Genomic DNA, 13,744 nt, shown 5'->3' on the forward strand with positions numbered 1-13,744 from the left:
GAAATCCACCAATTTGTATACGTCAAGACACATGTATTCATAACGGGAGACCCTTCTGAACAGTTGTATAATGTTTTGTGTGGATGTCAAGTCTGAGACAATAACCCTAATCTGCATTACAAACTTGGTGTGGAGTTTTAGGGCTTAAAAAAACAAAAAAAAAACAGATACTCTAAAGGGACTACACGTTAGGAAACTTTGAGCCTTTTTTGTGAGTTGGTTTTTATCTTTATATCTACCAACTTCATAAAAATGCCTTTAATATTCTTGTGCCATGCTTATGGTCAGTTTTTAAATGGTTGACATTCAGCTTAAAGGTCAAGTCCAAAGTTGGAATCAGACAGACACTTGAATTGTCCGTCCACGCTGAACGTTTTAGCAGAGCTAAGAGAAACAGCATCATAGTCTGGCATCACTGGAGTTAAATAAGTTTCAGTGTGAGTGACAGACAGGGGCATGACTCGTGAGTTTTGATTGAGGAGGGTTGATTTCTCTCTCTTCAGGCTGACAGAACACACCTTTAAAACATGATCCTGTTGCAGAGGTGCATTTTTAAGAGGATTATCCAACCGTTTTACTCAAGAAATCAAGAAACCGCTAAAAGTCTGGTTTCTGGGTTTCCCACTGCGCTGCTGGATGGACGCAGAGCTGCTGGACACAGGAGCAGATCGAGTAAGTGACTGACTTTGTATCAAATAGTCAGTGAAGCCATCGACTTTCCTTATGGACATTTCTTCTAGTCTTTGAGGCACTGAAGTTGTATGACTTTTTCTTGTCTTTAAGGTACGCAAACAAGTGAAAGGACTAAATGGCACTCTTCCGGGACTTATTGTTTGACTCAGAATTCACCGATAAACAAACAAATCTCTCTGTTTTGATCATGTGATGATGACACAAACATATAAGAACTTGTATTTAAATAATCTATTACTGTTTAAAATTATTGGCACCGATCCCAAGAGACTTCACCTCCTAGGCTCAAAGTTTATTTGCCGTTAACTTAACCGGGCCATTTGCGAAAACAAATTCGTTTGCCAAACTCATGGGGTCATGAACTGGAACTAGGTTAGAGGGACAGAAGATAGTGATGCTGATGATGATGATGATGATGATAATAATGATGATAATAATGATGAAGGTAACAGCGATGATGGGGAAACAGTGACCTGAGATGTGCGTAACTGGACCAAGACTTGTGCGCACTCTGGCATGGACAGTGTTACACTGAAATGTCATTGGACTGATTCCTCTGGTGGCAGGTCACGTGTATTTAATTGATCGCGTGCAGTCATTCATTAGCTCGTGCGCGGTGTTGCTGCTGCTGCTCTGTGCGCAACTGCAACTAATCTGAATGCATAAAATATCTGATGTGTCTGTTTCATCCGCATCCTGTTTACAGAATGTAGTTCATCTGTGTTTTACATGCAAACCCGTGTGTGTGTGTGTGTGTGTATATATATATCAGAGGTCTTCTTCTCTGCAGTAATGTGTGTCAATATTAGCCCTGACCCCTGTAGATTACAAACATTGGCAGGAGACTATGTGAGGGTGATGGTCAACATCAGCTGCTGTTCTGTTCCGTCTGTCGCACCAGGTCTTCCAAATGTCACGGAGCGGACTCTCATCGCTGTGAAGCCAGATGGAGTTCAACGTCGTCTTGTTGGACAAATAATCCAGCGGTTTGAGCGGCGGGGCTTTAAGCTGGTTGGCCTGAAAATGCTGCAGGTATAAAAGTCTGAAGTGAATATGTTTGATGATGTTTATGTAATGTGCAACATCTCTGTTTGTTTAACTGTTTTAAACTATAGCTGTCTCTATTGTGAAGGTGTCTGAGGATCTCCTGTCTCAGCACTACTGTGAACTGAGGACAAAGCCCTTCTACCCCAGTCTGCTACATTACATGACCTCAGGACCCGTGGTTGTCATGGTGAGGACTCCTCTCACTGTGATAGTCCTGAACTGAGTGCATCATTTCTACTTCTATCTCGAATAATTTCTACTTTTGCTTTAGGTTGGCAGATATGAAAGTTATGTTTTAGCAAATGATTGCTAGACCATCATTCATTCTCCGTACACAGTATTTCAGATGTAAACCTGCCGCAAGTCTTGAATAACTGTATGTGTGTTTGTTTATTTTTGTTTAGGTGTGGGAAGGGCACAATGTTGTTCAGACATCACGTACCATGGTTGGACATACTAACCCAGCTGTGGCTCAGGCGGGCACAGTCAGAGGAGATTTCAGCATTCATGTCAGCAGGTAACCTGGTGTAATTTAATCTCATTACATTTACCAAACATTTCAGGATTGAACAAAAATCTTATGAGACTGCTACTTTCCAGATATTGCATCTTGTGAAGCTGTTGCTTGTGTTTTTTGTTTGTTTTTCTTGTTTCGGTCTTGGAGGTAAAATAATGATGTGTGCTGGTCATTTAAAGGAATGTGGTCCATGCCAGTGATTCACTGGAGGGGGCTCAAAGGGAGATCCAGCTGTGGTTCCAGGGAAAAGAGCTCCTGAACTGGGACTGCTGTGACCAGACCATCACCTGTGAAGTGTGAAGATGAGTGAATGCAGTGAGAATCAGTTTTACTGTCTCCATCCTGCTGCTCAAAGGTGTGTCTCTTCTGTCAGTGTGATTACAGTGATTGAAAAACAGGGGTCATGTTCAATGTTCCTACTGAAAAATATACCTCAGTAAGTGTACTTATAGTCACAATGATTTTTGTTGAAACAAATGTGACTGATTTCTTATTTTTTATTTTTTTTATAATTCAAGCTATGTTAGCAACTATGCATATAAATCTATAGCAGTTCGATTTTTCAGTACCTGATTTTCATCTGAAAGATTTGAATTGCATGAGGCTCAAAGCAGGTGTAACATCAGAATGTATCCCACAGTCACCTGAAATGCAATAGTCTTTCTGACCAATGGTTAAAATGTGGTGTGCTTGTTTTTATTAGACTCTGTGTCTTTTATCCCAAAATCATAGTGAACAGAAATCTAAATAGTAAAGCTTAATCAAGTAAATTTGTGTTAGTGAAATCATTGAGTAATCCTCCTATCTCTCCTTAAAACTCCACTGTGGAGCAGAAGAAATTACATACGAGGGTGAAGAGTTTAGAGGAAAGTGAAAAACAATGTCAGGAATTGTCTGAAATGTGAATAATTCTTCTAATAATAATCAATGTTTACACTCAAACATTTGACCTCAGGTGAAGGTAACTGGTGGAAATTTACTAAAGTAATATGTTGCCGTGCACTACACAGCTCGGCATGGTGATGATTTACCTCCACCTGCTACCATGTCAACACAGAACTGATTCTGCTTTTTATGTTTGTTGACATTTTCAGTGTCACTTGTTTGTTTTTTTTGATTATACAGCTGAAACAATGTCTTTATTTTTCACTCAGTATCAATTATGAAATAACTAATGTAGAATTCTTCACATGACGTTTCATTTTGAAATTGTATGTTTTAAAGGAGCTTTTTGTCAGGTTTGCTATGGCTGTATAGCCGACATTAGTATTAACAGCTTTCGAGTCTAGAAAAAAAGTTCAGCATCAAACGTCATTCCTTTACTCACTGAAAGCTGTCTCCAGCGGTGAAAAGCAACGCCAATGTAAACTGTTGTTTTGCTACCATTTCTCTCACTTCGTTTCTTCTGCTGAAGTTAGCATGCTAACTAGCTAGCTCCAGCTTGGCCCTTTCGTCACTTTCTGATACCGAATCACTGTAGCGTCCAGTCTGTCCTGAAAAGGTAGTGCTGCTCAGGGGGCGTGTTATAACCTTTTGTCTTGTAAATGAAACAATAGCTGCAGCTCTTGACAAGACTGGTAAGTAAACAGCTGTTAATGCTAATGTTGGCAATGTAGCAATATATAAATCTTACAAATAACGCCTTTAATCTGCTGTATTGAAGCTGATACATTCACAGCAATATATCCCTTATGTTTCCATGTCGTGCATTATATTATGATATGAACCACAGCTGCAATCATAATGAAAAATGCAACATCTTACAACATTTTCATCTCAGAAAAAGTCAGGACTAAGATTGTATATTTATGACATCAGTTTAATGTGTATTTGGTCTATAACAGCATCTGGCTGCAACAAGCAACACTGTCTTAATACAGGTAGACATGCAAGCAATAAAAAGTCAATCAGATCAATCAGACAGCTGACTGTTCTGTGTAGATAAACATTTTAATCATAATGCACATTTCATGGGTTTTATACTGTAGCTCTGAAAAGCTGTTTCAGTCCATTGTTATAGTATTTGCTTTACAACAATAACACATTAGACTTATAATTTTTATGTTATTTTGTTTATTGTATTGCATTAGTGTTCATTGTCATGTTTCAAATATTGCCTAAATAAAGGATGACGGAAATATTTAAATTGTAAAAAATATGATGAAAAATAAATGCAAGGAATAACTTTAGTAAACTCTGGCGAGGTTTATATAAGAGTATTATTTAGAGAGTCTTTTAACACAGTTTGCTTTTGCTGATGAATCTGTAGCACAGACGAGATACAACATGTATGATCAAAAAATTAGACTCCACCTGAAGCATCGCTCTGTGGCCCCAGCTGTGTAAGCAACACTACATGCATGTCCATTCACCTTTGATGCCACATCTGTATTAGTGGATGTGGAAAGCTCAGTCAGAATACATCACTCTCTGACTTCAGGCCAATCTTCAGCTTTTGCTTCTCCATCACCGTCTCTAATTCTGTGGCTTTGTGCACATCCTGAGGAGGACACAAGATTAGTTAAGAGCAAAATATCAAGGAAACTTTGCCTCTTTGTCGAACTCAAAATAAGCTGACATATGCACTTAAACTGTAGTTCTGTGGTCCTATTTTTAACCAAAGTCTGTACAATAAAGGTCACATTAAAGACAGCCTGTATGTGAAATCCCTTTAATGTCACAGCAAGAACAGAAAGGCTGATAATAACTAGAAATACACCCACTGCGACCATTGACCTATAAGGTATCCAGTAGCTATTATGCATGTTGAATTTACGAATTGGAAGGTAAATAGTCTTTAGTCAATGTAGGTCAATGACAATGTGCTAAAATGACGTAAGTCTGTGCATAATCCAAGGCTGAGCAAACAACTGGCTCAGGAGTCAGGACACATGGACCCAAGCATAACCACAAACACACACACACACACACACACACACACACACACACACACACACAGAGGACATTAACAGTGGACAAACCTCGAGAAGAGCCTTCTGCACCATTATCTGGCTGTAAACTCTTGCACCTTCCTCTGGTGACACTGCACGGAGCTCCTCCTTATTCAGGGAAAATAGCTGCGCTCCAGTTAAAATGCCAAGACTCTGAATTGTCCTAGAGGAGGAGAAAGGAGCAACAAAATCAGTGGTTTTTTATGTTTGTTTTTCATTGTCAAAAAAAAACACCAATAATCTTGTCAGGAAGAACGATCCAGCTGTTGAAAGTGTAATAATCCAAAACAAATGTAAGATTCTTTTTTTCTGAGATTCACTTTTTTTTTCCACTTAATACTACCAGCATGTTTCCTAAATGTCCTCCCAGCTCACTGTTTGTGGTCAATTCCAACTCAGCTCACAGTTCACAGTACAGCTTCAATACATAAACACTGGTTAGGAGAGGGGGCAGGTCATGTTTGACATTTGAGGGCGCTATTGTGCACATGAGCAGTATGTATAATGCACTTAAATGTGAACATAACTTTTGAACATAACAGTACTTAAGTGCCCAATAAGCACCTCCATACAACTCACTGAAGCCAAGGCAGTGTTCTTCCACTGGACCAATAAAATCTAATTTAAATTTCCTGTTACAGTAGAGGCCATGACACCCCTGGATCATTTTAATTTAGAAAACCTTTAGTGATACAAATGCACAAATTTGACTGATTTTAGTACACAACCCTTGTTGGACGTGATATTCCTTAAGCAAGAGGACCTTAAGAACAGTGTGGCTATAAATGAACCAATAGGTTCTTTGAATTAGCTTTGTGCTGAATCAGGTTTTTGGAAACAGCCTGAACTGGAGATATCTCCAGCAGTGGACACTCACTGTGGACTGAAGCCCTTGGCGGTGAGCCAGGCCTCCACCTCAGCAGGTGGCGAGTGGTAGTACAGGGGAGCAGAAGTGTCAGCTGTGCGGGGAACCACCAACGGACGGACTGAGCCTCTTTTCTCTGCTAGCCGCTGAAGAAGCTCATCATTCATTATCAGGACTGCACACACACATAAAACTTCATTTGCATACACATGCAGATCAGCACAATATCATGCACAGCCTCTTATACGATGAGTCAAAGCATTGTCATCATTTCTCTATTTCAAAATTAGTGCTCAACCCACTGGGTTGTTTTACAAATGCGGCTTTTTTTGGTTTTTTAGTTTCATGGCAATTTAAATAATAAAATACACAGTAGTCTGACTTCCCTGTATTTGTCTGTGAAATAATATGAATGGTGCGTAACCTTATAATTATATTAAAAAAAAAAACCTTTGTAGAGTAACAAAAAACAACAACCTGATGTGTGTTACCAGATCATTTTTACCAAAATGTTTTTGATACAGCAGTTTTGTTGTTTTGGTTGCATTGACGACATCAGTGTGCTACACAGGAAATGGAGATCGTGCCAAAGACGACATGGACACTGATGCAAAAAGGCTAAAAGGAGCATCTTCAAATAGCTCTCAGTCCACTGGAGACAGGACCATGATAGCACTCAAGTGACAGATGAGAAACAGTGCACTCATTTGAGAAACAAGCCCTTTTTATGTTTGTACACATGATGTTACCCCGGTCACTGTCTTCCCCCATTGTTGTAGATGGTAAAACCATGCTCTGAGGTCGCAGTGGTGGGCTTGTAGCAGTGGGACTGGTCCCAATCGGGCTTGATGGAGCGTATGAGAAGTAGTTTGTGGGAGGGGTAAGAGGGGTCTTCTGTGGTGGGAAAATGGGAGTGAATTAGAAATTGTCAGATGCACGAGACTAAAAGATACAGTGCGTGTAGTTGTGTCTGTACTTGTACCTTTGACTCTCTGCGTACCAGTGGACTGTCCCTCCCTGTGTTATTGAGAGCAGAGAGAGGCTCCAGGATGTTAGAGGGAACAAATCCTATCTGATCGAAGCGATTCCGACACTTCCACCATCGCTTTGATGATTCAATTACCTGAGGAAAGATGCCACACAAATCAGCTGAGTTTTATGACATTTCCCATGAATATATACTGACCAAAAAATATAAGTGCGACACTATTGTTTTTTCTCAAATTTTTCATGAGAGAGCTTATTTCTCTTAAATGTAGTTCCCAAATGTTATTAAAATCTGTTTTAGTGAGCACTCCTTCTTGCCAAGAACAGCCATCCACCTGACAGGCGTGGCATATCAAGATGCTGATTACACAGCATGATTATCGCACAGGTGTGCCTTGGGGCTGGTCACAATAAAAGGCCACTCTAAAATATGCAGTTTTATCACGTAACACAATGCCACAGATGTTTTGAGGGAGTGTGCAGTTGACATGCCGAATGTCCACCAGAGCTGTTGCCCATGAAATGAATGGTCATTTCATTATCAGTGTCATTTCTACATCCAGCCAGCTGATGCAACAGTTGATTTGGACAATCAAAGAATTTCGGCACAAACTATTAGAAAACGTCTCTTGATATGCCACACCAGTCAGGTGGATGGATTATCTTGGCAAACGAGGAGTGCTCACTAACACAGATTTAAACACATTTGTCTACAACAAGAGAGAAAGAAGACTTTTGTGTGCTTAGAAAAAGTCTTAGATCTTCCATTTCAATGAATGACAAATGGGATCAAAAACAAAAGTGTTGCGTTTATATTTTTGTTCAGTATATGTACTTTTACAAGTGGGTCTCCACCTATAATTCTAATTATGGGTGTTTACCTCCAGTGTTTCCCCTTGTAGTACGGAGAGTTCACTGCTGTTTCTAGCCACAAAGTCATAACTGCAGCAGTAAAGTCTCTCACCTTCTGGTCGGAGCCCATTTCCATCTCTGAAAGGGAAATGTCATTTAAAAGATATGCAACATATAAAACAAATGTAAGCAATTTAACAAAGTGGAGTCAGATATCAGTAATCACTAATCTCTGATGAGAGATGTGAAAAGGAAACATTTTACTAGCAATATACTGTTAATTTCATCCATTAGGAATTTAACTGGCATTGTCACCCATTGTCACTCCAGCTATAAAACGTAATTCTATCTTGTTCTGTAGCAGTTTTCAATGTCTACAGACTTACACTTCCTCACTGCCTTGGTCAGCTGTCTCTACTCTTTGTTGAGTTTGGTCCTGTAGAGTTTGTGCCTCCATACTTTCCCTGAGAGCATCCTGTTTGTGCTGCAACTCGATGGGATCTTCCAAAGGGTGTCCAGATGAGTCATAGGCTGGAGGCTGCCATCCATCCAGGAAGACAGGTGAATATGGAGGAACAGACACATTAAATGACGAACTGGGAAAAAAGAGGGAAAGGGGTTTTGTTAGATCAACACATTCTCAAACAAAGTTTTACACACGCATACACATAAACACACTGACCAGGTTGAAGTCCAGTTCGGCCCTAATGAAGTCCAGAGTTCCTTTTCCTCTTCAGTCAGATGCTCCTGGAGCAGTGAAACTGCACCACTGGTCATAGCAGGACTAACCACTGACATACCTACACCTGGACCTCCAGTGGTTTTCACCATCTGTGAAAGAGAGGATCACTATAGTCAGTGTCACACAGAGAGAAAACACAAAATGAAATTAAACTAACGACTCACTAGTCTAAGAGGCACAAAGATGTGATGCAGCAGGTCTGGAGCGTCAGGCTGTGAGATAGATGACTTGAGACGGTCCTAACAAAAACAAGCAAATGATTCATTTACATTTTTAATTTCCAGGGGTTTCATCAAAATGTACTAACAATCCCCCAGAGATATTTAGTGGTTAATTATATGACTAAACTAATCTCACCAGCAGACTGAGGGAGTACTTGATTTTCTGAAAGATGTCCACAAAGTCTCCCTCTGATGGAGGGCAAGCTTTCAAGGTCAACAAATCATCTGCACACACAAGAGTATAATCACAGCTAACCAAAACAACTTAATAAAGTATACACATGAAACACTGACACATTATCAGCCTACTGCAATCACTGTTGTTGTCACATGCACTGATTTTTCTAACTTGATGTACTTTAGTGTCAGTATCGTTTCTTAAGTGTTTTTAAATTATAATGATTAAGGTAAATAGCAAGTTTTTCAATACCTTTATTTTTGGGAAAGTTAAAGAATAATAGAAAATAGATTTAATAGTAAAGAATACTAGAAACTTTACAGTAAAATTCCAGTACTGATAATGACTCTATAAAGGTGTGGAGTGCTTCTTCTAGCTTGTTGCAGCAAGCGCTCTCCTACAAGACAAAGCCAGTTGCAATGACTAATAACAGTCTTGTGTCCTATTTCGTTATAAATGTGTTCATACATTTATTGCGTTTAAAATTATCTAGGGTCACACCTATTCCACAATACACTAGCCAGAAACCTGGGTTATGTTGCCAGGTCAACACAGGGCAAACACAGATAGACACATACTCCCATTCACACCTACTGGCAATGTCCAGTGATAAAGACACAGCTAGGGAAAAGATCAAGGCCTTGTTGCTGTTGTCACTCCTAATCTTCATTCCACAGTGCAACAAAGAAAGCCCTTTATTTATTCAGAGATGGGATGCAAACTAGTTATTGAGAAAGTCTGGTATGAATACTTTTACCTTTCTCCTACCACTGGATGACTTCATGCCAGGAACACTGTCAGCTCAACACAATTAACTACTAAATGAAGCGTATGTGGAATGTAACTTGGCCCAAGCTTCAGCCACTACTTTGTCATGTTCCTTGGTTGTGATTAGTACTGCTGGCAAGAATTTTCTTAACTACCTGAATGTTTTTGGTAATGTTTTTGGGTTTTTTTGGCAACCTGCCCGTTGACACGCTTCCATGCAAAGTAGTGTGCAAATGCTCAGCCTTTGTCTGCAGTTTCCTGCTTCTTCTGCAGCCTACGTTTCTCTTGCCCACCCTTGTGAAACTATGAGCACAGTAGTTCGCCAACAGGATGGTGCCTATCCTCTCACCATCTTGCTCTCCCTTTTTGCTCTTCCTGCTTCTCTTCTTCTTCCTTTGGTTGAGAATACTCAGGGCCTCGGCTGCCTGCTGCAACCGTCCCATGAATCGCTCCACGTCGTCAAAACAGTGGTTCAGAATCTCCTGATGAAGACATACACGTGCTTTAGCCACCTTACAGAAATTAATCTAATAATGTAGTAATTCATAATAATAATTATTATTTAATAAGCTATGAGTCAGCCAAACAATATGGCACTAACATGAAAAGTAACATGTATTTCAAAATGTAATCTAATGCGAGAGCCCTGAGATAACATTACATTTGTAATGCTTATGATGTTCAATATTTGAGACAGTGTGAAAGAGGTATTGATTTACATGATTTACATTATATCTACATGAACATCCTGTAAAATGAAATCTAATACAACAGCTTCATCACGAACTTCTTTCTCAGCAAACAAGCTGAATGTTATAACCTTCACCGTGTAGTGTTTACTGTAACTATTGGTCACATTGGCTTCAGGAGGAAGCCACCGCATTATACTGAGAGCTAAATAAAATCCTTTACTTTATATCTTCCAGCGGTGATTCCTTTTTAAAACTATTTTCTGGCACTCAGGTTGCCACCTCCTTTGACTTTAAGATAAGCCCACTGGCCCACATTACTGTATACACATATACAGAAGAATATCTAAGTTATTATGCAAGCACATACCACTTCTCTCTCTGCGTTCAGTGGAGATGTATGATTTGAGTCTCCGTCAGCTCCATTCTCTGAGCAGAGGAAAGACAGAGCAGAAAGCAAACTTGAACATGTATATGTAAACACCACGTACAGTACATGCTCACATATACACACACATATCTGCCAGATGAGTATACCTTTGCCAGAACCTGTGTAGATGGGCAGGCCACCGGGAGGCGGCTGCTCTCCTGGAGTTAACATGACACGGACACCTGGAGGCTTTCTAGGGACCACCGGAGGAGGTGGGGCAGACATCTGTTGAGTGTGGATGCAAATCAAACTGTTATACAACAAGGAATAACATTTATGTTTTTCTTAATTTCAACATTTGTCTGAGTTTAATGATGCAGAATTTCTTTTTCCTGGGGAATTCAGCCCTCTATAATTATCAATACATTATCTCATGACCACTTTATGTGAATCATGCCCTGCATTCTTGAATTGTCATGTACATATGGTTTCATCTACATATCCATTCATGAAATGTAAAAGATATTGATCAGCTTTACCTGACTGATAAAAACTCTCAACTTCACCTTAAAAGTGATGAATGAGAGTTCAGTAGTGACACATTCCACAGGCTGGTTGTAAGAATGCTGAGTATTTTGTGTGCACTTGCAAGTCTGTGTGCATTTCAGTGATGGATGCATATGACAGGAAAAACCACTGTCACCAGGTGCATGGTATGCAGATGACACAACCACCAAAACTTGATAGCGAAACTGTTTGAGCTGAATTTAAAATTGTGTGCTATGCAAACACACTGTAGTTCTTTTCCTCAACCTCCTGCCATTTTTCCGCCTGTAATGTCTTCTCTTCCAACATCAGTACTGCATAAACTTTTTCAAGCTTCACAAATTCTTATAAATTGCACAATCAAAGCCCATAATGCAATTACAAATCACTAAATGTTCTAATGTGTCAAGATGAAGTAAAGCTACTTCAAAAGTCACATATTACTGACGCAAAGCAGCTGTCTGTCACATGACAGTTGCACCTGTTTGTCTCTCTCTCACACACACATACACACAGTTTACACAAAGTTAACACCTGAAATCTAGATTCATCACCATACCTTTTTAGTGTGGTTTGAGCGTTTAAATCCAAGGCGCAGAAACCAATCCCCGTGCTGAGCTGTATGTGCACTGAGCTTAGCTGTTTAAACGAGCACGTCCCACCTTCTACAGATATGCAGAAACGAGAAAAACAAGTCTGGCTTTCCTTTCGCAGTTAATCTGTGTTGCTTTCACTCTCCTCTCTCTCTCTCTCTCACACACACTCCCTCCCATTCTTCTCTCTGCATCTCTCTGAGCCTCTCCTTCCTTTCGACAGGCTTTTCTACCAGCAACCACCTGTGGCTTGTGCCAAAGGGATAATGTGATCTGTGACACATGCCCTTCCAGAAATGTAATGCAGTCTTCCTCAAGCTCCCCACCTCCACGAATTCAGTGATGTCAAGTTTCGTTTGAGAGAAAGAGGGGAAAAGGTGATTTAATGTTTAAATTAAGAACAAAAACTAATAAAAAGAAATTAAACATTTGAATGCAATTCATTCTTTGGAGGAGAAATGGTATTAGTAAAGTCGGCAAAACTAATTTGATTTGAACATTCCCTCCTATGAAGACTTCTCTTTGTGACTATACAACCACCAACCAATCATATTCAATGATAAAATTATTTTATAATGTATAACCCACTTTTTTATAGTTGTCTGATTGCTGTCATTTAACATGCTCTCGTTGTTCTATCCAGAAATCAGAATAAATAATTTATCTCAATTTAAAATCAATTTAGAATCTGTCAAATAAAGTGAAGTGGATGACAGACAGGCTATTTCCTGGTTCAAAGTAAATAACAGGGTTAGGGAACAGTGTGGTGGTTAAACTGCATAAAATGAAATCAATGGTATAATTTATCAATATTATAAAATCTGCTTAGTTAGCAAAGTGCAAAGTCAGAGGGCAGTGCTAACTTTTTAAATACTTCAATACAAAGCAATTATTGATTGAGTAAGAGTGACAATGTTTGTGACAACAGTCAGAAAGACACGTTTGTTAAAACGATATGAGAGAAGGTGTGGAAAAGGTTCCTGATATGGAGACGTTTACTGGCTTGTGCAATCTTCAGCAGTATGACCGATGGGTATCAAATTTATTAGCAAACAAGAAAACACAGATAATAGCATATGTATCTGTTCTTACAGAGAAATGGTCCGTTAAGGGTCACGGTCAGACTTTTGTTTCATTCAAATGAATATTGAAATTGAGAATGGATGGAACTTTATCATTAAGATTTTTCATTGTGATGGTGTTTAACCAGAGCAATAATCAGTTTAGCAGAGGGCAAACTGAAAGGCACTGATAACTGAACATTTAAGTTAAAATTGTGTCTTCATTAAGATTTTAGCCACTGGCAACATTAGTTCTGCTGTAGGTAAGATACTCCTGTTGAGCAGGTGGCACATAGCATTGGGGAAAAACTGAGCTGTTGATGAACAGTGACACCAACTGGTCATTACAGATCAGACTTCATCCATCCCTTCAGCTCTCCTCATGTTTGACTCCATTGTAGCACAGAAAACTTTAAATAGCTGCTGTTCATATACCGGAAATCAAATGGTTGATGGTGTAGAGAAGTGCAGCAGAGAAACACCTGAGCGTCCTGGCTGCCACACGATTTCTGGGTCAGCTGCTCTGCTGTTAAGACGATCCGGTGGGTGCTGACTGTAGAACAATATGGACAGAAACTTTTCTCTGCAGATGCATTTACCTGGCATTGAATCGAAGCCTGACTAGTAAATAGCTTCTTGGCAAAATTAGTCAAGTGGTTTTCCC

The 13,744-nt window shown here is 39.6% G+C and overlaps 2 protein-coding genes across 3 annotated transcripts; one reads left to right on the plus strand and one right to left on the minus strand.

The window, feature by feature from the left end:
* The first annotated feature begins 389 nt into the window (after positions 1 to 389).
* Positions 390 to 4,397, plus strand: nme4 (NME/NM23 nucleoside diphosphate kinase 4). The gene is made up of 5 exons (XM_056402446.1): positions 390 to 672; positions 1,595 to 1,725; positions 1,826 to 1,927; positions 2,145 to 2,257; positions 2,437 to 4,397. Exons 1-5 carry the CDS (start codon positions 528 to 530, stop codon positions 2,555 to 2,557), a joined length of 612 nt encoding a protein of 203 aa, XP_056258421.1. The 5' UTR covers positions 390 to 527; the 3' UTR covers positions 2,558 to 4,397.
* On the minus strand, positions 4,233 to 12,245 carry eps8l1a (eps8 like 1a). Of its 2 annotated transcripts, XM_056402445.1 has the most exons (14): positions 11,986 to 12,243; positions 11,048 to 11,165; positions 10,881 to 10,939; positions 10,171 to 10,303; positions 9,012 to 9,100; positions 8,819 to 8,893; positions 8,595 to 8,743; positions 8,299 to 8,508; positions 7,942 to 8,050; positions 7,056 to 7,196; positions 6,823 to 6,967; positions 6,086 to 6,248; positions 5,239 to 5,371; positions 4,233 to 4,757 (listed from the first exon to the last, which is right to left on the minus strand). In XM_056402445.1, exons 2-14 carry the CDS (start codon positions 11,163 to 11,165, stop codon positions 4,671 to 4,673), a joined length of 1,611 nt encoding a protein of 536 aa, XP_056258420.1. In that variant the 5' UTR covers positions 11,986 to 12,243; the 3' UTR covers positions 4,233 to 4,670. The 2 variants fall into 2 exon arrangements, with proteins under 2 accessions (XP_056258420.1, XP_056258419.1); XM_056402444.1 differs by having other exon boundaries at positions 10,881 to 11,165; positions 11,986 to 12,245.
* Between the last annotated feature and the right edge of the window lie 1,499 nt (positions 12,246 to 13,744).

The sequence above is a fragment of the Seriola aureovittata genome, chromosome 17 (assembly GCF_021018895.1).
Source record: "Seriola aureovittata isolate HTS-2021-v1 ecotype China chromosome 17, ASM2101889v1, whole genome shotgun sequence".
NCBI classification, from domain to species: domain Eukaryota; kingdom Metazoa; phylum Chordata; class Actinopteri; order Carangiformes; family Carangidae; genus Seriola; species Seriola aureovittata.

Bases quoted from the DNA above. Each gene is read 5' to 3' on its own strand.
- nme4 (XM_056402446.1), top strand. From the start codon at position 528: ATGATCCTGTTGCAGAGGTGCATTTTTAAGAGGATTATCCAACCGTTT. The intron at 1,726-1,825 runs GTATAAAAGTCT...TCTATTGTGAAG, and splicing joins TTGGCCTGAAAATGCTGCAG to GTGTCTGAGGATCTCCTGTC. The intron at 1,928-2,144 runs GTGAGGACTCCT...ATTTTTGTTTAG, and splicing joins CAGGACCCGTGGTTGTCATG to GTGTGGGAAGGGCACAATGT.
- eps8l1a (XM_056402444.1), bottom strand. From the start codon at position 11,165: ATGTCTGCCCCACCTCCTCCGGTGGTCCCTAGAAAGCCTCCAGGTGTC. The intron at 6,968-7,055 runs GTACAAGTACAG...TTCCCACCACAG, and splicing joins TGGTACGCAGAGAGTCAAAG to AAGACCCCTCTTACCCCTCC. The intron at 5,372-6,085 runs GTGAGTGTCCAC...CTCCTCCTCTAG, and splicing joins GCCAAGGGCTTCAGTCCACA to GACAATTCAGAGTCTTGGCA.